The sequence below is a fragment of the Haemorhous mexicanus genome, chromosome 3 (assembly GCF_027477595.1).
Source record: "Haemorhous mexicanus isolate bHaeMex1 chromosome 3, bHaeMex1.pri, whole genome shotgun sequence".
NCBI lineage: Eukaryota > Metazoa > Chordata > Aves > Passeriformes > Fringillidae > Haemorhous > Haemorhous mexicanus.
In genome coordinates, this window is record NC_082343.1 from 44,712,466 (window position 1) to 44,737,107 (window position 24,642).

Here is a 24,642-nt window from a genome sequence, read left to right on the forward strand (position 1 = left end):
GAGACAGAAGCCCAGAGCTGTCCAGAAATTAGAATTATGCATGAACATATTAAGAGCAAAACATCATAGCAAATGCATGTAAATACACAAGATAAAGTTTTGGAGAATTGATAACAGAATCAAAAACAGCCAAGGCTTTTCAAAGACATAATAATGGTTGCCTGAAAGAGCTGTTGTTGGTATAGCTTTACCATGGTCCAGTCACAATTTTTCAAAAGTAGCAGCTTAGTTTTTACAGTCACCTAACCTGAGGCCATCTTTATTTCTTGACATTGCATTAACATTGTGGTCAAGCAAAATAACATTTCCTAACGTATAAACTCTGCAAAGGACAGACTGTCCTTGTGCATTATTTCTGTGTGTTGTACTTTTGAAACTGAGTTGTTCCAGTGTCATCCTTCTTTCACTTCCCTTGAAGTGAGATTCTGTCATAATTTGATAACATGCTGCTAGAAATGAACCAATTTCTGTTTTTTGGTGCCTTTGCCCTTCATCCATACCTGTCCAGATGACCTCAGTAGGATGGGATGGGCCCTAGGGTTTGTTTATAAACTTGATCATTGGTTTCCCATTTCAGCAGGCTCTGACATGCCTCTGCGTGCTTTCTTCTCCACACAAAGTAAGCTATAGAAGAGAGGATAAAATTGGTTGTCTCATTGAGCATGGACTTCTTCCAACAATGGATAGTGTTGCTGATTTAAGATAATCAGCAGAAAGCCCAGTATATTTGTAGTACAAACTTATTCCCAGTCATAGCACAAAAAGCTGTACTGCCAAGGAAGCCTAGCCACTTATAAAAGATTTGTGCACATGACAGTAGTTGCTACTGTCTCTGTGAATGTCCTGCCTTCATCTGCCAGTCTGGTCCCTGCTGCACCCCTTGTTGCCACCACGTGACACCCTCCCTCTCATCATTGTGGAGCTGGGAAAGAGGGAAGTGGAAGGTCTCTTTCAGAGGCTGAGCCATTCACCATCAGTTTCTTCTTGAATTCATTGCAGGAACCCTGAACTAGACAGAGAAAAATAAAATGTGGAAAACTCTTTCTTAAGCAAATGAAGCATTTTATACTAATTATTGGATACTTCTCAGGGCCTTCTTCCTTTTAATGCACAGCAGTACAACCTCGTTACTGCCCTCTTTGCTTTTCAACTTTGCTTTGTTCAAAGCATTCCCTGTGGAGTCTTGTGTAGCTTTATGTTTGTGTGTTCTGCACTATAATTATAATGATAATTCAGCTAATGTGAAATCTTTCTGGAAGTAAGTGGAGCAGAAACACTTTCTCTGCTGTAAGCTAGTTTTGCTCCTTACCTAGATTCCCACCCCACCTTGCATAGCACACGTTGTTGAGCTCACTAATGCCACACAAGCTGTGGTCATACTTGGCATTTGTTTCAGACTACTCCTGTTGCCTTCACCTGGTCTGTGTCTCTGGCATAAAAGTCAACCCTCCATCCATCAGGGAACTCACACCTAGTGCTACTGCCTCCGTGGTACACAATATTTTTTGTCTCTTTCCTTCCTTTCTTCCCATGAGAACAGTATCCAAGCAGTATCCTCCTTCCCCTCCCTTTTTTAAACTGCTAAATAATGCTACTTAAGAACTTGAGTTTGCCTGCATTTTTCTTTTGCTAGCAAGTGTGAGAAATGTAATAATATTTAATCCAAACAATTTGGAAGAAGTTGAAGCTACAATTAGATAGCCATGGCCATCTGTTGTGAACAGCAGAACAGGAATGTACTTAATAACTTGGAAAGAGAAAAGGGACTGCCAATCACCTATAGAATATTCCTTAATAAAGCTTGCACAGTCTCTGCAGAGGGAGATCCAGGTGGTGAAGGAGACACTCCAGACCGTGCTGGTGCAACTTCAGTCAGCCAAGGAGGCAGGAGAAGAAAAGGCTGGAGACTTCCTCTGTGACAGCTGGTGTCCAGGAAAACAAGACTTGAAGGAATAATGAGCAGAAAGAGCTGGTAGGATGACATTAATTCACAAAGGGCTGCTTTTAGTAACTGAATACTGTTTTACTAAGCCTCAGGGATCTCTTCTCTCCCCTGCATAACTAATAACTAAATCAATTATGGAGAAACAGAGCCTGGAGGTCTATCATCAGAAGTATGCTACGCAGCCTCATATGTTTTGGCACAGATTGGGAAACAGCTTTCAGAGCAGAGCAGCTCCTGTAAATGTGTAGATTACAAATTGATACATTTCAAGTGAGTCTGCAAAGTTGCCTTTAATGTCAGTGAAGTGTTCTCCTTGAAGGCTCATAAACACTGTCTTCCTCTACTCATGGATTTTTCCCCTGATTTAAAATGCAGCATTAAAACTGGAACATCTAGTATTTCTTGGAAAATAGCTCTAAGAATAATAAGAACTTTTTTTTTCCCTCTTTGGCTTTAACAGCTTTCTTACACTGAATGTATTTTCACATTCCTGCCAATAATTAAATCAATAAGGTGAAATTCAAGCTAACTGTGTTCTTTCAACTGAAATTTGGATCTCATTTGCTCTGTGGTATTAAGTCCAGTGGAGGTAACTAACAGCAGCCCCTATAGGAGTAGTTTAACTCAATTTATTTAGGTATTAATATAAACTTTCTTTAGTATTACAGGGGTTGTAAAGCAAAAAAAAAAAAAAAATCCTATGTTGGTTATTTGTGTTGCTTATATTTAAATATTGTATGAACAAGAAGTCATTTAAGTCTTGTCATAAAGATTACTGCCATTACTTTGGTCTTCCTTGTAAGCTTCAGAAGGAATGCAGATTTTTTTGTAAGACACGTATGTCAATATATACACATGCATAGTTAAACATGTATTTTTATAGGAAATAAAAGCAATACTCAGCTGAAGCCAACTGGATAATTGTTCAAAAGAGTTAATGTCTTCAAAAATTCATGTGTACTTCTACTTTGATACCAGTATATCTCTGATACCATAAAAATCCTGTTGCAGAGGGAGAATTTAAAAAAAAAATCTTAATTTTAAAAAATACAATAGAAAATGTCTTGCAACTGATACTGTTTTTCTGACATTTTCAGAATTACTCTTCTACTTCAGTTACATTTTTATAGCCACATTGTGTTTTTGCAAACTTTGAAGGTCATTGGACTACTTTCCCACTAAGATCCTGTTCATTTTTTGTGTGTTTTAGTGCTAGTTGAAACTTCTACCTCAGTGTTAAGTACAGAAGGAGGGAGGGGAAAAAAAGTGCCAGGCAGCTGAGACATACAACAGGATTATAATTGCCTCCAGGAGCATATGGTTGTCAAACCAGGACAGAGAGCTCAGGTGGTTTCTAGAGTCACCAGATCCTCAGGGTTGCATTACAGCCCTGTAATTCAGAACATGGTTGACTTTTCTCACTGAGTTATATATGGGCCAGCATCCACGTTGTGGTAAAGACTCTTGGAGCTCCACCTTGCCTGGTCTCTAATACTCAGTTCCCTAATGGAGATCTCTTGCTGTTCTGCTTGACAAGTGTCTCTCTCCATGTCCCTGTTCAATACCTACCTCCCCACCACAGCTCTGGCACTTTCTGAAGCTCCCCTGAACAGATGAACAAGGTGTTTGCCTCCAGCTCAGGGCAGGAGACAAGTGCAGGTGGCACCCTGACATTCAGCCCACGCACAGGAGCAGCTCCGGAGCAAAACCTGCCGGCCAGAAAGCACTCATGGAAAGCCACATGAGTTCAGGTGGAGGAAGGGGAGCACTCTGACAAGATACAGCTCTTAAAACTGTTTCTTTAACGCCCATAGAAGCTCCCTGGGGTTCAATACCACAGAGGGCCCAGGTACTGCATTTCCAGCAAGGAGCATTTATATAGGACCCTGGAAACAGTCCCAGAGATGATGGCCAGTACACCAAACTAAGGTTTCATGACACCTCACTCTCCCACCCTGCAGAGTTTTGTCCTTTGAATTCTTAGTGCCTGCAATGTAAGCAGTTGTTAGGCCCTAGAAGTGCCTTAGAGCCAGGATCAGCTACAGCTGAAGCATCAGGTCTGCCTCCTTGCAGCAGCAAGGGCTCAACAACAGGAATAGGACCCAGCCATCACAGGGGCAGGAGAACAGCACCTTCATTCCCACTAGCAAGGTTTCTTGAAGACATTCCCATTCCATTAAAAAAATTGTATGGCTTTTTTGTTTCAAAGCTTCAGAGCACTACTACATCTTAATAAAAACTCAATTAAGGCAACCACTCTAATAAGACACTGAATTTCTGAGGAGAAGGGAAAATGAATCAGTCATCATTGCTGTTGTTTGTATCTGTTAACATCTATTTTATATGTAACATGGACTACTACTCCTTTAATTTATTGTTCCATTAACTTCATTGTTTGTTGTGGGAAGTTAGAGCCAGTAACCATCCCTTTTCTCAGACAATTGATAATAAGCATACTTTAAAAATAGGTCTACTATGCAATGTATCACCTGCCTTTTATCTGTGAAAGCTTTCAAATAAAGAGAAGTATGTTTTTAACTAACCCAGTGTCTGTTTGCATTCTGTGCAGTGTACAGCATTTTAGGAGTTTCATCACAGGGAGTGGAGGAAAGAAAAGGAGAAAGAAACCATGTGTGTGACTATTATTGTGCTGCTGCCAGCAGTAATTCGTCTGCTTGGGCTAGCCTGTTATGTATTTGAAAACAGTCTAAAGACATATTCAAGACTAAAGCCTGACAGCAACATGTAGTTCTTTTCAGTATGAGAGGGAGAAATAAGTATCACACAGTGAACTGTACAGACAGGTAAAACCTGCACTTGGGTCCCAGCTTGACTCAGTCTTGCTGTGCAACTGAGTTCTGCCTGCCCTGCCTCAGTTCCTCACCCATGGATAAGGGCTGAAGGAAGAGCAGCACGACTGTGCCTCGACTACAGCAATACCTGAGGCCAAAGTTATGCTCTTACACACATTCATTGCCGCAATGAGAGGCAGGAGAGTGTGTATGGTGTCACAAGGACCAGTTTCATACATTGTTGCTAGAATTCTCACTTCTGGGCAGACTGGTCTCTCACCACCTGCAAACAATGAAAATCTCCAGAAAGAAGTTTCTTTCCTGCCCAGGTCATGTGCTGTTCCTAGACCCAAGAGGTTTAAAGCCCAGACCCAAAAGGTTTAAAGACTACATAGGCAAATAAGGCTTTGTGTGTTTTTTTCTGCCACAGCAACAGAATAATAAAATAATTTAGGTCTTTAAATTAAAGACCTTAAGTCTGAGCCCAACCATTCGCCCAACACTGCCAAGCAAGTGCACCACTAAAATACATCCATAAGTGCCACATCAATACATCTTTTAAGTGCTTCCAGCACTGGTGACACCACCACCTCCCTGAACAGCCTGATCCAATGTTTAACAGCCCTTTCAGCAAAGAATATTTTCTTGATATCTAACATTAACCTCCCCTCACACTTAGAATGCATCTTGAGGGCATTCCCTCTTGATCCTGTTACTTGTGACCTGGGAGAAGAGGCCAACCCCCACCTGGCTACAGCCTCCAGGTGGTTGTAGAGAGTGATATGGTCCCTCCTGAGTCTCCTTTTCTCCAGGCTGAACACCCCCAGCTCCCTCAGCTGCTCCTCATCAAATTTGTGTTCCAGACCCTTCACCAGCTCCCTTGCTCTTCCAGAGCACACACAGTGGAATGCTCCAGGAGAGCTGCAAGATAGTAGCTCACCTTTACCAGTCCCTTTCATGTGCTTTGTGGAGGAGTAGTTAATTTTGTTGAATATACCCCCCCCCCTCAGTGTACAAACATGCTCTCAAGGGACTAAAGACTGAAGCAAGGAGGAAAGAGCACTCCAAAGGGTGTTCAGCTCCAGCCTAATATTGCTTTTCACAATCAATTAGCTAATCCATTATTTCTAAAGCATGACAGCTCAGGCTTTTGCTATCATTACTTGTTAAATCAAGATAAGTGCCTGCTTTCTAGAGCATTGGAGAAGGCAGTTCAATAATGGGTCCCAGATAGGCAGTAGTGCTGGAGAGAGCTCCAGGGTGAGATTAGAATAATCCTCATGTATCCTCTTAGTTTACTATCCTATTAAAAATGAGGCTGGGACCAAGAGATTTTTTTTTTTTTTAGTCTCAGAGATTACCATGCTACAAAGAAGCTCTAAAATATTGAATATTTTTCTGCACTACTAAAGATAATAATACAAGTTTCTGGAGAAACATTAAAAAATAATAAGAAGAAAGGGCCTGTGAATAAAGGAGATTCTGCCTGAACCTGAAAAGCTGCCAAGCCAGCAGCCACTGTAAAGCATTTCTCTCAAATTTCTAATGAAGACTTGGATATGAGGCCTAGGAAAAGAACATCTGGGATTGAGTGAGTAAGGAAATGTTTGAATTCTGCACATGCATGGTATTCAGTCACACTTTCCCTGTTTCCTTATCTGGAAGAGCAGTGTCTTTGGGAAGGGGTTGTTAGGGCATTGTCAAAGACACACAATGTGAATACAACACTAGACTATTCTTGTAATCACTTGCAAAGTTGAATAAATTGTTTAAAATAAAACCAGCCATACAGGAATACTAAGTGGCAAGAGAGAGAGAGAGTATTAAACTAGTCAGGCACAGGTAGGAGACACATGATAGATCTCACTGGAGGAATGGAAAATTAAGAGACCTTTTCACAGTGATGATCCAATTTACAAGAAGAAAATGACCTTGAATTTATTATTTCTCTGACACTGAGACTTTGAAACTCCAAAGGAAAGACCTCTCTGTTTTCTTGTCAAAGTAGGCTTAAGATATTGTCTATCAGCTCAATCCCAAAACCTAGAGTTTTGTGCCCACTCTCATGTTTCCCTGTAGTAGCAGCTCCAGGGCAAGGCTCAGGAGTAGCAGTAGGGAACCATGCATAGCTCTACAGGTAGAACTTCAGGGCTGCATCACAGTTTACTCCTTTAATTTCAATAACATGAGCTCCTGGAGCAGCAGCTGACTGGTTCACCCAACTATTTTCCTCACTTAGATGGGCAGCTCTGAAGAGCAAGAACATGGCATTGCATCTGTACACAGTACAGACAAGCACTGACACCTATGGTATGCCCCCACAAAGTAAAAGCAAGTGAGGTTTCAGAAAAAGAGATACAAGAACCTCTTAGGAGATTAGGGCAAACTAATGTAAGTTGTAAGACCAGCAAAATTCAGCACAGATAACTTGCCAACTAAAGCCCAAAATGTGATCCACTCATGTCCTTTAGTATTTACATGGAGAAAGATTTGCCTGCTGGTTGTTTCATCCAGCAGAAATCACAAAACAAAAAAAGGGGGAAATAAGATATTTTTAGCACGGAGAGTAATTATCCACTACATTTTTTTTTTCTCAGAAACTGTGAATAAAGCCCTTCTGCATCCCAGATGTAATGCACTTGATGCAGAAAACACCACAATTCAGTTTTATAATACAGCCTGTATGATACCTGTAGAACTGAAGAATAGCCACAGGGCTTTACCTTAAATATATGTATTTTCCCTACTAGCTTAAAAAAAATAGAGTAACAGAAAAAGAAATGCTTTCATAAAATGGTGCTTAGCTCAGAGCAGAGTTGGAGGACAGAACAACTGGATGCCAGCAAGTTGGGAAAGCCTATTTACCCATTCTCTGATCTTGACCTTAGCTCAAAAGGGCAAGTGAAACCAAATGCTAAGGAAGGCCTTCCTGTAAATCTTCCCCAGGAAGCAGAGACTGAAGCTATTACTAGATGCTTCACAGCCTGGCTAGGGAGAAGCCGAGGCTTATGAGCCAAATTTCTTTCTTCCCACGTGCAGGCAGGTTAAATGGGCTCGGGAGCTAGGGGCACATGCCATGGTGCAGTACCAGGGAGGACAGGCCACCAGACATGGTGGCCCAGGAGCAGAGGCAGTGCCACAGCACCTGGACAGCGCTCCAGCCTGAGAGGCAGCACAGCTACTTGCAGCATTGCTCATCATCCTCTGTGACAGAGGAAAACCCAAAGAAACTCAACCAACACCAAGCCAGCAGGCACTGCTTGTCTTGGCTGGTAGTGCTGATCAATGTGGTGCTGCTTGGTTTTGTTAAATGAGAAAGAAAAGGTGAAAAGAGCACCCTGCCTCTCACAGCCATACGTGATTTGTCATGGCTAATTTTCTATAATCAACTGTAGCAAGTGAAACCAGTCTCTCTCCATTAATCCTGACGGGAAATGTTTCTTCTCTGTCCTCTCACCAAGTACCTCAAATTCCTTGAATGAATACAAGCTATTGCTGTAGCAAACACCCAACTGCCCTTGGAACTCCTCTCCAGTCTCATGAACTGAAGGCAGCAGCACAGAACAGCTCTTCCAGCACAGAAACATTCCCTGGGTATGACATGGGAACAATAGGGCATCACCAGCTTTATTTCCTTCTATGTGTGGGGATTTTATTATCCTGAATTAGAAATGTAATATTGGTTGGGTTTACTATAGTGGGGAAAAAAGGGGAAATAAAACCAAACAAAAATCCAATGACCAATGTTGTGTTCTGAAGGAGAAGTAAATCACCTGGTTAATGTCTCCTGTTCTGCAGCCTTAGTGCTCGGGCTTTAGGAAGTTCTTCCCACAAGATATATTGAGGTCAGCAGAACAATCATTTAGGGATTTTTTTATTCATTTCCCCCATAAATTGGTAACAGAGCCTGCTTATCTTTTGCGAGACATTTTAGTAAGCTTCGAGTTTTACCTCAAACCATTAATGGTCACTGGGTTATGGGAGATGTAATTTAGCTCTAGGGGTTGAATCAGTAGAAGAAAATATTCCTAATTCCTGTGCACAGACAGTCTAAATTGACCAAACTAACCAAAGTGTCTGATGTCTTATGGTCAGGAGCTCCCAGAGTGCTTAACTTTTCTCCAGTCAGTCCACCCCGAGGTAAAGGCTCAGGCAAACACATGTGCTCCACATTCAGCCCTCTAACACCTTTAACATATGGTTTATGCATGTCCTTAGTGGTGCACTGATTGGAAAGAAAGGAGCAAACTTCATGCTGGAATTCAAGGCTTTTTCCCCACTGCTGGTAGTCATCTTTTAATTTCAGCTTTCCTCTTTGATCTCCCTGCACAGCATCCTGCCTCTGCCATGGGCTGGCACATCAGCTCTGGGACACGGGTGGTGGTGGCAGCGCTCACCCCTGCACTCAGCACATGTGCACGGGCACACCCCCCTTCTCACATGCATCCTTCATGCCAGAGAATAAACAGAGCCCAGATGCTTTCTCCTCACTCCTTTGGGTCAAAGCCTGCCAAAAGCCTGATGCTCAGGGGAGGCAGGCACGCTCGTCAGGGAGTGAGGATCCCCAGGGCTCAGGTCAAAGAGAGCTGTTTTCATCCAAGCCTCGCACACATCTGCTTCTTGAGAGGTTGAGACCAGCCAGGCAGAGAGCAGAGCCAATTGTCTCTAACCCCCACACCTGAAGTGTCTACTAATCTTCTCCCTACCACTGCAAAAAGCACTGGCAGAACACCACCAGACAGGCAAGAAAGTTTAGATCCACTGGTAGAAGTAGGAGGCAAAAGGTACATTTTGGGCAGGCAGGGGCCTGCCCCATCAGCTCCCCCAGAGGAGTTAATCTCATCACAGAATCACAGGAAGAGCTACAGGATCCTGTCAGCTCCACACACGCCTGAACTAGGGAGCCCAGGATCTCACAGGGGATTATCTGCTACCGTGGTACATTCACACGCCTTCCTGCCCATCTTTGCAGGAGGGAAGCAAACTCATCTGCCTGGAGATACAACAAAAGCAAATTCAAAAGTCAAGGATAGCCTGGGTCTCCATCTGACCCTACCAAAGCTGGGCTGTGTGAGCACAGGCTTTCAGCACTGCACCAGCCTCAGCTGGAGTTAACACATCAGTCCTGGATGATTACTGTGCAGCTCAGTTAGTGATCATTAAAGGCTTTAGAGAAAGAGGAGGGATGAACCTCTCATGCCTTATAGGTGACTTCAAACTATCCCCAAATTAGCAATCAGAAGTGCTGCCCAGTGCTGAAGGTAGATGAAAGGCCAGAGGTCCTGGTCCCTTAGGGCTTTTAAGCACATCAGTGATTTTGAGAATGTCTGAGTCTCCAGTAAATTTTACCAATGCCCTTAAAATAAAAACATTGCATGCTGTCAAGGCTGTGCAAGGTGAACTTTCTGGTGATTCTTGCTTCACTGATGCTAGGATGAAACCCACGTGCTTCTCTAATTTTTGTGCACCCACCACTCACCAGTCAAGAGTGAGGTCTCTTGACCAGTCTGTGGGGACCCTCTAGGCAAGGATGCACTGTGCATCAGGCACAGGATGTTCAGACCCTTTCTTTCATGTGTGTCTCTGACTTTGGATACCAGGTTGGTTTTGAAAACACCTACAGTGCTTCAGTGAGGCTGGGGGGTAATTAAAAAGGCATCATTAAAGGCCCTGCAGTTAGGCAGGGCTTTGCATAACCCTGGATTGATGTAGAGGAAATAAAAGTTGTGAGACATCCTCCAGGACACATTTGGCATAGGAAATGGCCGAATCTGTGTGACTACACAGACTGCAAAAGCCAGCACCCACTAGAAGACAAGCCTTCCCTTGTGATGTGGTGACAGGATTTCAACCATATGCCCTTATGTCAGTGGACCACTGAGTGCTGCTTAATTCTCACCCAGATTGAATAAATTGCCCCAGAAACTCCCAGACAGTGGCCAAGAAGTTATATCAAGAGTCACCAAGAGGTGAGACAACTTCTCCCATGCAATTTGGGGGTAAAAGTAGGACTTGACAACTTTTACTATGCCCCACATGGAAGAGCAGTGTTGCTCTGCCTCTGGGAGGGAATGAGTTTCAACAGGAGCCCCTAACATGGATGCATCCAGCAAGCATTCCCTTCCTCCAGCCTCAACTACTCCCCCAAGGGCCTGATACTGATTTTCAGCTGCTCTTTCTACCTTCTGATGCACTCTGAAGACCTTACCTTCTTCTTCAGGTTTCCCCTAGCAGATATAAGACCTTCTTTAGCAAAGAACAAAGTATAAGAACTTACATGAACAGTTGTCAAAAGGAGAGCTTCTCCTGCACCTAAAAATAAGCATTCCCTCCATCTCCAGGCTAAACACTGGGCCTTGTACCAAACACCACCTGCCCTTCCAGGCATCATTTGCAATCTGACAACTTTGAAACATAAGCAATAGCTGAATCTGAGGAAGTGGGGGGAGGGAGATGACTAGAAGATCTGCAGAGGTCCCTTTCAACCGCAACCATTCTGTGATAAGGGGAGGGGGGAAATCCCAGCAAGCAAACTGCACAGCTTTGTTGAGTTTCAGATCTGCCAAGTGTTCCCTGCCACTTCTAATCACAAGTCAAAGTAATCCTTTAAGAGGTTTTGCTTGAGGGAGCATTAAAGTGTGCAGGATCATGTGGAGCTCTCCAAGGAGAGTCACAAAGTGATACCAGGAAAAAAATGCAGGCAAGAGGCACACCACTGACACGGCTCCAGCGTTCTGCTGTTAAAATGCTAGAGAAACCTGAGATTCGACAGACACTGACTCAGGTTTCTCATAACAGCGACCAGTAAGTGCAGTTCACTTCTGAATTGCATCTTTATGAGTGGCACTGGCCCAAATATAAAGTTTAAGCTAAAGTAACAATTTACAATTTACTTTTGGAGAAACAACCGAGCTGCTTAAGGGAAGCTTGACTTAAGGCGACAAGAAGATAGAGTTTCAGTGTCTGCAACAACATCCCTACAGCATCTGAGCTCTGCTTAGGATCCTCATGTGCCTTTACCCTTTGAAGGTGGTATATGATGGTCCTCTCTAAGTTCATCTCTTTGGGGCTCATAAAATAACAGGAATGATGGCATTTGACACAGAAACTCTGCACCAGAAGGTAGGCATTGCAGCAGTAAAGTAAAAGGCTGAATATTTCTGCTCAGGGACTTCAACATTTCAAGACAGCAGCAATGACATAATTGGATTCACTAAAATAATTATACCTTAGGGTTGTTTTAATTTAATATTTAATCCAAAACAATGTTGTGAACATTTTCCCTGCAGATGAAACCTCACAGGTTCATTGACCAAGGAAAAAACCTGTGTCTAAGCATGGAGAGAATCCAAAAAACAATGGCTCCCCACCATTTGCCTGCTCTGTACAGGGACATCGTGCTCAAAGAGTTCCCTCCACCTACTACTGCTCCTTTCGATTCTGCACCCCGCACTGGAGGCCCCTTTTTCACTGCCTTCTTATCCTCTCTACTAGTTGATAAAATGAGTAGCATACTCTTGCCAAAAGGCAGCCCAGTCCAAGGCAGCAGAGAAACCCTCCACGCCACGCACTCAGGGGCAGGAATAAGGAGTTTGCTGTTCCCACCACTGTCTCTCATCAGCTTCACACTGAGAGGGGGAGGGAGGGACTGTCTCACCAATGACCCACCAAAACCAAGAGAGGTGAATGCAGTGATTAGTAAACCTCACTTCATTGGCAGATATACCACATTTCAGGCAGCAGTCAGGGAAGAGATTGTCTAGATGAGGGCAAGATAATCAGGACTGGCTGACAGACTGCAATTCTCTCTTTGTAGGGCACAACATCCAATCCACAGGGCCATTTCCTCCTTCCCTACCTTGCAGCCCTTTGATACTACTAATTCCTATCTGCATATAAAAGACCCTGTTTTTTTCATGACATGGGCTAATTAACTGATTCCAACACAGTAATTAGCCAGTAAAAGTAGGTCTACATTTTCTTACTTAACATAAATGCTGCAGTTCTCATTCCGTGCCAGGGAAGCTTCTGAGTGTGGCTGGGCAGCCTCGCTGTGCTGCACTGCTCCATGGTGCCAAAGACTGGCTGTGCACAAAGTGACAGGATGCTCTGCATCAGCAGATGCAAAGGGACACAGTAGGACTAGAGAAAAGTCCACACCTGCCTCAGAACTCGCTCCACCAGTGAATCTCTAATATCTTGTTGAGCCAAGTCCTACTTCAACACATCAGACATGTTTTGTATGAGAGATCTGGCACCTCCATATCTGTGTCAGATGATGCTTAGGCAGTTTTAAAGTACCTCTGTGATTCTAGGAGCCTGTTTTGACCACAGCCATGTCACAGCAGGTGGTGCCAAATAGTCTGCAGAGAAGGAATAACAGCTCTATTGAGCCCCACTGAACCAGGGAACAGAATGCACACCCCCAGGAGTGCTGGCAAAGCAGCACTTCACATGTCATTTTGAACCACACATATCAGCTTACTCTGCAAATGTGACTGAGTCTTAAATCTCAAATGCCCTACACAACATGATATTTCTCCTCACCTTCCCCCTCCATTCCCCACCCTCAGGGCCATATTTCCCTCCTCTCTATTTCCAGCTTGGAGACTTCTAATGAAGTTTTAGTAACTCTCTTGACTCTCTCATGAGCAGCAGGTGAGTAATATTGAGGAACAAACAGTATCTTCAGCCCAGAGCAGATGCACTACGTGGCTGAGACAAAGAGATTATTCCATTTATTTTTATTTCAAAACTTTGTCAGGATAAGGAACACTGACTTTCTCAGAGCAAGCCAAAGCCAGCTATCCCATCAGTGCACACACTCTGAACTAGGTCCAGCTGTGGTTGAGAAGGGCAGAGCTGTCTGTCTGCACCCCTCTGCTGGGTGTCTGATGGGTGAACCGGTCTAGGTACATCTGTCTCTTCCCTCCTCCTATACCTCTCGCTATAGGTACAGAATTCCAGTGCCACCAAAATTAATGGCACTTTACAGCCACTACTGTCTGGGACAAAGGCTAGCCATGCTCCAGATCAGCTCCTGGATTTTGGTCTAAAATTAGAGTCTGGGCAGGGTGCTGAGAGGGGTACTGAAATAATCCATGTTTCACAGAGGAACGCATGAAGTCTGCTGGGAGTCTGGCCTGTTGTTATAGGCTACCATGAAGATGCCACCATCTCATAGCAGATGGCAGCATCACATGCTGCAGCATTTTTAAAGTGCTTTATATGCCAGGAAGCAGTCACATCAGGTTAGCAGTTCACAAGCACACTGAAGTTCAGAAATTCATTTACTGCTGTTTTAAATTTTCCCAAATGGCACTTGTGAGCCCTGCTGGCCCTCCATTACTATATTGCTATTTCCCTGCCCCCAGTAAATGGAAGATGCATTTTATATGGTTTTTCCCCCAGTGTGAATTCCAAGGAACACAGGATTGTTCAGAAAGACTCTTCAGGGTTGCTCCCTAGCACAACTCATCTGCCTTGCCTGGTTTTGTACATCTTTGAAGAAAACACTTTGACTAGATCCAAGGTCCAACAAATAATGGTGGCAGAACCCAGTGAAGCATGACCTTCACTAGTGGGCTGCTGACACCATTAGTAATGCAAACTCTGTAACACAAAACAGAGTCCAGTCAAACACTGAGCTGGTGTTATCAGCTGAAGTTGTCCCATTGCTGTTCTCCATCAAGCCTGAAGTGTTCAGTTCCAGATGTGTTAGATGGTCACTTCAGAAACCCCTTCAGCATCCTCAGTTTCAGGAGGCATGAAGGGTGCTCAATATCTTAGCGAAAGGGTCAGTTACTTTAACCCATGCCATGATCCCTTGATGTTGATGATTTTCAAATTTATATTTCAGTCCATTTTATAATGTGTAAGGTGTTACAGCTTAGCTACAACCTCTTGTTGCAGGAGGATACGTAAGTAGTCACACTCCTCAACAGCTTCTTTAGAGAATATTACTCTTCTGTGAGCCTGTTAAAGTGTTCCCTCTGTCCCAGCAGAGACATGAGCAAGTTAAAAAATCCTCAAATAAATTGTTATTGTCAGAGATATCCGAGCAATTACCAAAGTCAAGAGGGAGAGCTGGGATTCAAGCAGTGAAAGGCCAGTGAGCAGCCTGAGCTGAGCCATCTCCTGTGGGGACTGAGACCCTGAAATCACAGTGTTAAAACAGAGAATCAGGAATGTTAGAAGTCAAACAGATGAAGCTGGACTGAATTTAATCCCAAAGGTGAACCATGTAAAGTATGATCAGTGATTTTTGTTAAGATTTCTTTCATTTGCATGACTAACACCACAGTAAGAAAATAAGAACACAATTTCCTGGACTATATTTAAATAAATCCCTGATTATGCTGCGCCTTAAAGCAAGTTCAAAGAGTGGTAAAGTTTTCCTGCCTCCTAAATGTACGATTGAAGCTCCACTCCCTCAAAGACAAATTATCACTGTCAACCAGAGCCCAGACTGTGGAAGGGCAGCAGTACCTTACTAGAAAGGTCTTCCTGGGGTTAAGAAAAAAAGCCACAAGACATGTACTAGCACATCATGAAGCACTAGCTGATAATTCTGTATTTCTCTAGCCCAGAATGGCCAGGTCCCATGGGCGGCAAATTCATGGATTAGTATAATCCATACAAATGTAATTACAGATCTCGATGGCTCTCAGCAAGCTCTGCATACTGGCTGTGTGCACAACTATGAGTACTTCTCTAATCTCATTTTCTAATTTTCTTTCCTCCCCAAAAGTACATCACCAAGCCTTCCTTTTTCCAGACTGAAGTTTGATGCTTTTGATCTCTCAGGACTGAAGACTCTGTTGCCTACCACAGGAGCTTATTTTTCTTATCTCTTCCTCCATATCCCTTTAAGTCTGTATGGGCACAAGAAAACATTCAGGACAGACATCAGGCGATGAGATCTGTGACATCAGTCAGATTTTAACTGCAGAGAACAGACTTAGCACAGGCACTGTGCTGGTCTCAGGCTGAGTGCTGTGTGTGGACATACCTGGCAAGACCTGGACATTGGGACTGCTACTGTAACACAGGTGGTTGTAGCTGGCCCCTGCCAGCAGGCTGTGCAGGGCAGAAGGACCAACTCTTTGCCCTGCCCTCCTGTCTCAAATGCTTTGTGCAAGGGCTGGCCCAAGGCACTGCAGGCGTGGGAGCACAAACACAGAGGAATGGGCATCACCCTCCTCTCCTGCAGTCAGGGAAGAAAGGGATGACTTTCCAAGGAGGAAGGGATTTCCCTGGAAGGCATCATGATCTGAGACACATTCCAGTGGCCAGCCCAAGACCAGGACAAGCCTGTTCTACACTTGCCTCTGACTTCCCATGCAACTAGCTCAGGTAGCTAAAATTTAGACAGGGTTTTAGGTAGGTATTTTGGGTGCCACAGCTAACCCAGAATCTTGTCAGACCTGTGACCTGCCCCTAGAACACTCATGGGGCTCCACTATCCTTGTATTTTCTCCACCCAGTCTGTTTCCAGTTCCTCCACTTGAGGCCTGGCCCTGTATTTGGATATTCCCAGGGTTTAAGAGGAAGATCACAGGGCTCTGTGATGCTGCTGTGGGAGGAAGAGCACTGATTAAATTGGCAGCTCACCCAGCTCTGGTGCCTAGTTACTCTGGGAATGCAGAGGAGGAAGGCAAGCTCCAGGGCCAATGGAGCATCTCTTTTCCCCAGCAGCTCTGCAGGAAGCCCATGGAGGCCAGGCAGGTAACAAGCTATTGAGTGCCACTTCAGCCCAGAGGCTGCTCCAGGAACAGGCAATTAAAAAGCAGCCATCAGGGCAGCCTGTCACCCGTATCACTCTCCCAGATGTCATGTGGGGGTGTGAATGCTAGCAAAAGACGCCCTGACAGCCCCAGGTCTGAGCTCTCTGCAGTGGATGGGCAGCTAGAGCAGCTCCCTCTCCCACAGACAACATGCTCCATCCCCACACTGCTGGGACACCTTTGAGGGCAGAGGCAGAGCTTGCTTTCTCTGACCTGTTGTGTTAATAGCCCCTGTGATGGAGACAGACAAGAGCTATGCCAGTTAATAGCACTTGTAATGAGGGAGAGAAACAATTCTTTTTCCAGTTGAGATCGATAACAAGGCTCCCATGGGTACCTATGGGAAGTGGATTAGGGCTGTTACAGGAAATTAAGATGCACACAGAAGAGTGCAGAAGGAACCCTGGAGAGGAATTTCAGAATTCTTGTAGCCTGATGAGAAACGATTCACTTATTTTCCCAGGTGTATTTTAAGAGAAGAGGCACAGTTGGCCCTGTGGAAGAAATGCCATGCCATTCACTGGTTATGGGTAAACTGCTCAGATTTAAAGCTCTTCCCATACTTCAACAGATGTAAATGCAGGAATCATTCCGACTTTCCTCTCCAGGCAATGGAGGCCTCACTTCCAGTGCATTTCACTTGAAAAACAAGTTGGGACCCAGTAACAGCTGGCCTTGTTATCTACCAGGGTATCAGATGCAGTGGGTTCCTTTAGCACAGACAGCTCAGAGGTGGGAGAGCTGTGCTGGCATCTGAACCAGAGTGACAGCCCTGTTCCACAGAATGCCAGTAGCCCTAAAACCTGAGCTCAGAACAGGGCTCAAAGCATACGGAGAAGAACAAAAATTTTTCTGAACAGATAACATTTTCTGCAGGCAGAAAGGTCTTAACTTCAACAATCATGACGTGGCTGTCCTGTGCAGGGCTAAGAGTTGTGTTTGTGGATCCCTTCCCATTCAGGGCATTTCATGATATGCTCCTAGCTGGTTAGAGCTTATCCCTTCCCAGTCTCTGCTAGCATCCCCAATCTGGAGTCACAGCTTCACCTCTCACATGATGAATCATATCTCAGAGCAAGCCTCAATGGCCATTAAAGCAAAATCAGTGCAAGTCTGACTTGTCTTCTGCTTTCAGCCCAGTCAGCAACAGAGACAGCATTCCCTGCTCAGGGCCAGTCCTCTCCCAGCTCATGTGCTCAGGGCCTGCTCACCCTCCCCTCACATCCAGGTGGCCTCTGCCATGCCAATTAGTATCAGGTCTGATTTTTTCTTTCTGATGAGAATACGAGCATTTGGGACAGAAACCAAACAGCCTGCCTGACTTCACTGAATAGCCAGGTCCCAAACAGCTGATGCTGCATTATCAGCAAGGACCACAGCTGAGTACTGGCTCATTAGTTATCTCTCCTCTGGCCATTGAGAGCAAAACGAACAGAAAATACTCATGGGCTCTGAAGAGTTGCTCCTTTCCAAATTCAAGGCTCACCTCCATTTGCTGTCTTCCAAAACCTGAAAAGTGTTTATTTTCTCCAGGTAGCTAGTTTAGGACTACTATATAGCTCAGTTTAGGCCAAAAGAGCATAGTTTCCCATGGTAATGAGATTAACATTTGTGCCTGACAGCCCAGAGAAGCAGGTAGCGTTTATTTATATAAATGGTAGCATTTATAGGTAGCGCTTTCAGACCCAGAAGGCCAGAGTGTGCACTGCCACTCTGGGCTGCTATCACCTCCCAAATTGTGCATGGACAACAGAAACCCACAGATCAGAACTTTCTCAGGTAACAGCATTTCAAGTGAATAAACAGGACTGCCTTTGTCCTCCATGGCAGCTCCTTACTGTCTGCACCCCTGGCTGCCAAATGTAATGGCATAACCGGGGCACTGGAGCAAAGACTTTGTTTATCTTTTATTTGTGGGACTCCACAAATAAAACAGAATAGAAAAAACACCGCTCCCCTCCCAAAAACCAACAAACTCTGTGATTAGACTTCTCTGAAGAGCTGCATCTCACTAGCATTTGAGATTCTATCCCAATAGGAATATAGCAGCCATGTTTCTCCTATATTATCTCCTTCTGTTTTTCTTACAGGAGCCAAAGAGGCTCTTCTGGTTTTCCAAGGAGAGGAGTGCTCAGGCTTCTCACTGGTTTCTAAGGAAGTTGCAGGTGCTACAATCTGTGAGGATAAGGATCCTTCAGGTCAGGCGCTTACATGCATAATTTGAGTCAAGTTTGTTCCATTTAGCAACAGCTTGGATTGAGGCTCAGGAGGTCAGCTGTAAAGGATTGAACAAAATGACTGCAAAGCAGAAAAGGGCTTGGCAGTCCCAGGAAGAGCCATGCCCCAGAAGTCCTGGGAACAAGCAGAGTCAAGAGTAGTGCAAGGTTGTGCTTTTGACCATCCAGTGTTACACTGGAAACAGCTTCATTTTTAAGAGCTATTTCTTAGAAGATGCTCAATGAATTAGTGATGGCAAAATCCTGCAAGTGCCTTCAACCTTTTTATCTGACTTTGAGTCATTTCAGTTTGATTTCCCAGGTATTGCACTTCCTTGAAGTGCCTGGTGAAGAACTTCAATTACAGACTTTTGTTGCCTCTCAAAAGTCAGCTCAATAGTAGTCTTCTGTATTTTCTCTTTTATTGTAGTTATGGTGAAAAGGAATCTAGAGTTATTTTTGAAATGCTGACATAAAAGCCTATCTAAGATTAGCAAAGTACATGCTTGCTATACAGCTTTAAGGACTCCAGCAAGCTTCTTCCTTATTTCGCAGCTATATTCAGCTCTCTAATGCTGCACACTCTGTCTTACTCTTACCGACATCAGAAGCAGATAGGATGCAGGGGATACCCAGTTCTTTACCATACAGAACAGTAGTAGGTTTCAAGTGAGAGCTCTCATCTGTCCCAAACACACACCATAAATGCAGCTGGTGATGGGGGGAAAAAAAGAGCATTTGTAGCATACAGGTCAGAGGCAATATGTCCTTCTTGGCCCTCCTTCATTTTGGCTCAGCCACAGAGCATCTGCAACAAATTAATTTCCCTTGGTGTGTTGCAGCCCCCTTTCTGCACGCAGACTGTGTGCTCAGCATCTGCTGCCTTTCCTCACAAGTTCATGGTGTACTTTCAGCCAGTTGTCACAGCACCTATCACTGCAGGCTTTCAAAGTCTTTCACGACTGTGAACAAGATGGATCTCCAATTCCAAAGATGAGACAAGGCCTCTATGTTAAATTTCATACACTGTCCAGATGAGAAATTGAACTTGGCTCTTCCTACAAGGAAAGCTAGGTACAGAACTTCAAAGGACCCACGTCCTTTCAAAAGCCATAACTTTCCATCTTCCAAAGGAGATTGGATGGGTAAGTCCCTACTTTGGACTGCTGTTATTTTGAACTTTTATACTTTTCCCTACCATTCCAAACCCAAGGTAGCATTTAAACAAATTTCATTGTACCACACATTTTTACTGCCACAGAGCAGCAGCTGTAAGTTATGAATGAACAATTGTTTGGAAATTGCTCACCAGAAACCCATCAAGAGTAGTACTGTGTAAGGAAATTTTTTTTTCTTAAAAGAATTTATAGCTTAAAGCATCTATTTCAGAAAGGGTGTTAACTTCTGAAGATCCTTTCTCATGCAAGGTGCAAAGCTCAGAAGAACGTGATGTAAACAGGAAGAGGATGCAAGGTCTATAAACACAGAACTGCCAGAGATTGATGTGAGCTACAGCAAGTCAACAACTTTTCATCCCTTAAATTCCTACTTCTCAAAGCTTCCTGCTGCAGACAGGCCCTTCCTCCTTTGTTAGCACCTCCTGTTCAGTTTCCTTTGCCACCAGCTCAGAGGAACACCCAAGCACACCCTGAAAACATACTTCAGTTGGGAATTAACTCATCCAGCACTGTGTGCCAGAGAGAGATTTCTCTTTCCAGGATGGGGGACACTGTTCTGTGGATCAATGTGCCATCCTCACTGGTAGGAAAGTAACTAGGGAAGGGTGGGGGAAAAGGAGCAAAAGCCTAGAACTGCTGTGCTCACTTGCCAAAAGGCTGTGGTGGCATGCAGCAGCCCCCTGGAGACCAGGAGACCTGAAGACCCCTGCTGCTATGAGGCCAAACCCATGGGCAGGAAGAGTTGCCTCCAAAACCTTATCTCACACCAAACCAGCTGATGCTCTGTGGAATTAACTAGCTCACCTTGACAACCCACCTGCTAGGATCACTTTGTTGTGGTCCCATTCTCAGCATGCCACCCCTGGCTGCTGAGGCAGGACATGCCCTTCCCTCTGCTTTTGTTCGAGGTTCAGTTTTCACCAGTAGGAATTGTGGCTGTGGAGCACCACAATTTGCTCAAGGCTGTTACAGGACCCTAGTAGAGCTTATTTTTTCATTTACTTAAGCCTGAAATAAATGAACAATTCTGGACAGGAAATCCCAAACATTAAGCAAAGAATCTTGGATAGCTCTCATGGGTTTTCCTCTATTATATACACAGAATCCCTCTATTATATGTGGAGAATTGTACTGCCCCTTTAGCACATGAAGTGCCTCAGATCCCACAGTTAAAAACCTCTCTGCTCTCTAAATGCTTCCTCCACACACTTGCTTTTCCTGGCTGTTTCTGCAGCACAACATATCACAGCTTGGGGTTTCCTTCTCACCCAGTATTTCACAGGACGAAAAGGTAGAAAACTCTGAGAGGTAAGGAGGAGAGAGGCTTCATGCTCCTTTGACAGAACTAGCAGGCTAAGAGGTGATCCTGTGCAGATGTTTGTGCTCTTATGACTGCAGAGCAGCTCTTGGTGAGCAAGAATAAATACACAACAACCAAGAATCAAGACTAAAAGGTACATCACCAGTAGCACTGCCATTTACAAGGTGTGTGCACCTGACAATTTGTACAAGGAGGCAGCAGACAGCATTTCAAATTTCACTGGTAATACAGATACGAATTGGCCCAGCTTTAATGACCTTTAGCTGTTATATAAGGCTTCAGCTTGGTTCAGCAAAGGCCACAACAAACAAATTGACAATTATTGTGTTCTGTACCCACCTTTGCTATGCACTAGGAATTGCTATGGGGGGGGTAGCTAGCAAAGCTAAGCTCCAAGAAAGGGGAAAAGCCAAACCCACCATTTCCTTGGAGTAAAGCTGTAAGCAACAGGGCTTTCTATGTAGTAGCCAAGCACTGAGGCACAGGATCTGTTTGCAGGTTTATTGAATGCCAGTGCCTGCTGGAACCAACCTGTATGCACAGACTCCTCCAGGACTGTTCACTTCCTGACTGCAGCAACTCAGCAGGAGCCAGATCACACCCTGCCCCAGCCTGTGCTTCTCCCAAGAAGTGCAGGAGCAGCACAGCAGCACATTGAGAAGTCACAGGAGAGGCCAGGACACCAGCAGGGACATGCCCCAGGTGCCTAGTCAGCCCTGCTGCTCCCTGTTATTCACTGCCCTTTCGTAAAGCTTTCTGCCCTGCTGGTACTCACTGCTTTCACCCAGCAGAGAGAGCAAAATTCTTAGGTTTGAGGGAGCTGATGGCATTTCTCTTCCCCACTGACAAGAGCACCTAGGTGCAGGCTCCTACAAATGGCTCTGATGAGCTTGGATGGGGGAATTAGTGTTGACAGAATAAGAGCCATCAGCCAAAATAAAGTTCAGCTTGGATCAAGGCTGAGCTGCCTTTCAAGCCTGACTAACCACAAATATGAACGACAAAGCCTTCCCTTCCTGCGCACCTTCTGCCTTCTGAGTGGATGTAAATGTGGGGCCATCTTTGACTAATTCTGTGCTTGAACAAAAGCCAGAAAATATTTGAAACAGATGTCTTTAGGGGAATATTTTTTTCCTGGAAGTTTCCCATCTTCCCAGAGACATTCCTTACCTGAAATACTGTCAGAACTTACAGAATATTGTCATTAGTGCTGTGCAGGAAGCGTACTTCCTATCCTATTAAAAGAAACCTTCCCTCTGTACCCCTAGTGAGGAAATCATGCTTTGTTAGTCTTCTTACACAAGGAAAGGAAAGGAAAACACAGTAACAAAACCCCCCATCAATTAAGAAACCACCTGTGTTTTTCACCATAGCTAGTGGGCAAGTAACTGCACAGAATATGCAGAGTTGGAAGAGACCCACAAAGTTCAGCTCCTACACAGGACCATCCCAAGTGTCACACCTTGCTTGGAGATCAAATTCAAACTCTTGATTCCCTGACCTGATTCTCAGGTCAGAGAGGCTTTAATCTTGCTTTAGATCCCTAATAATTGGATGGGTCTCCAGGCTGCTGATATCTCACTAATGATATTTTCAGGAGTTTTGGATGACATGAAATTCTTTGCAGGATGGCAACCTGCCTGGACCCTGACCTCTGCTATGGAGTTGGGATAGGGAAGTTCACAGAGTACTTCTTGCAAGTAACTCAGAGCCATGGAAACTGCCAAGACAAAACCCAAAGAGCTTTCAATGGTGTTGACAGGCAACTCCAGATTGTTATCCAGGACACTGTCTACGAGCAAAGCACGAGAGATCACCAGACATATGCAAAATACGTTGCAGCTTCTGAGGAAAAAGCTTACCAGAGTCAGGTAAGAAAAGTGCCCCAGCCTGTTATTCCCACCATATTTCAGTCAAATGTATTCGTCTTGCTCATGAAACTTGAGAGGGAGTTTCACACCATACAAATTCAGGGGTTCTTCCAGCTCATGCCTGGCCTTGTAAGCTGGGATAGGTGAACTCCACAGGCAGGATAAAACCAGTTTGGCAGCTTTACATAGGGAAATGCTTGTACTGATAGGCAGGAGCTTTTGAACCAGCAAAGGCAGACACCCAAGTTGTACAGCTATTATAGGCAAGGTATTTCACAAAGACTCCCAAAATTGCTGACCTAGAAGATCTCTGGAAACTATTTGTCATACTGCTTTGAAGTTGTACAGGAAGTCTGATAAGGCAGAACTTTCCTTCCCTGTGTGCTCTCTGCACACCCCTTCTTTACTCACATGAGGGGAATGTCAGGAATATCTGGTGCAAGAAATTCTGTACATGGTCCAATATAGCACTCCAGTAATTGCCACTTTTGCCTTACACTTTCTTTCTTTTCTCAGGAATAGTGCTGAAGATAACAGCGCATATTTCAAAGCATGCAGCGCTCCAGTACAAACAGGTTAACTTTGGACAGAGAAAGAAATACCTTAGTGTTATGGATAGCCAGATCCCAAGAACACATATAATTCTTTATTTCAAGAATAGAAAAAAGACCCAAAAACCCTATTCTCAGTGTCTTTAACCAGGCTGTGAGGCATAAAGGCCTTTTACACTGACGTTGTCATACAGGCAATTATAAGTGTCAACAGATTTGTCCTTAGGAGCAGAAACTTGGAAATTCATTTTCCCTGATCTAGATTGAAGCAGATTAGTGCCAAAATACCACAGCAAGATCTCAAACTACAGACTATCCTTTCCATTACAAAAACCAAAATAAACTTGCCCATGCTGACACAGAAAGGTTCTTTTCTACAACTTCCATAGATGCAACTAAGAAGCCCCCAAAATTAAACCAAGCGTTAGTTCATTCATGTCTGTTAATGAATGTATAAATCAAGTTGTCACAGATATCTATTATCTCTACCTTAAAACAATAAAAATGCAAAATTATGATTTTTTGAGGGGGCATATCTAGCCACAGACCTTATTTTTGACTGGAAATACTAATGTGACTTTAGAGAAGTTATAGGCAGTTCTGCATAAAACTAGAATAACTCTTGATAGAATCTGCAAAATCCTAATTAGCGTATGCCCAGCAGAGAAAAAACATTTTCAAATGGGCAAGTTGAAGTTGTTTTTTTTCCTACCATCTTTAAAGAGGTTGACAAAACAAATTGTATTTTTGTTATTTGTTCACGGGACCATTGCTAGAGTTCATTAAAATATGAATTGCTGCAATACCACGACTGAGTCTTGACTTCTTTCACTATGCCAGTTGCTCCTACGTGGAAAGTCTCTGTACCCATTTTAAACCGTGGAGAGAAAAAGAAAAAAGTTATGCGTTTAACAAAGGGAGGGGAAAAAAAGTCCTGGATCTATGGCCTCATGGTGAAAGTTTCCAGAGATTCCAAAACCTG

The 24,642-nt window shown here is 44.0% G+C and overlaps 1 protein-coding gene and 1 long non-coding RNA gene across 2 annotated transcripts in view; one reads left to right on the forward strand and one right to left on the reverse strand.

Moving 5' to 3' along the window:
* The window catches only part of DISC1 (DISC1 scaffold protein), a 188,058-nt gene extending 183,571 nt beyond the window's left edge, over positions 1-4,487 (forward strand). The window contains 2 exon segments of the mRNA XM_059841603.1: positions 1,807-1,905; positions 1,907-4,487. Coding sequence (XP_059697586.1) covers positions 1,807-1,905; positions 1,907-1,948 — 141 coding nt within the window. The 3' untranslated portion in view covers positions 1,949-4,487.
* The window catches only part of LOC132324941 (uncharacterized), a 29,342-nt gene extending 6,085 nt beyond the window's left edge, over positions 1-23,257 (reverse strand). Inside the window, exons 1-2 of the long non-coding RNA XR_009485777.1 lie at positions 23,101-23,257; positions 501-624 (exon numbers count right to left, since the gene is read on the reverse strand). This is a non-coding gene — a long non-coding RNA (uncharacterized LOC132324941). The remainder of the gene's footprint in view (positions 1-500; positions 625-23,100) is intronic.
* Between the last annotated feature and the right edge of the window lie 1,385 nt (positions 23,258-24,642).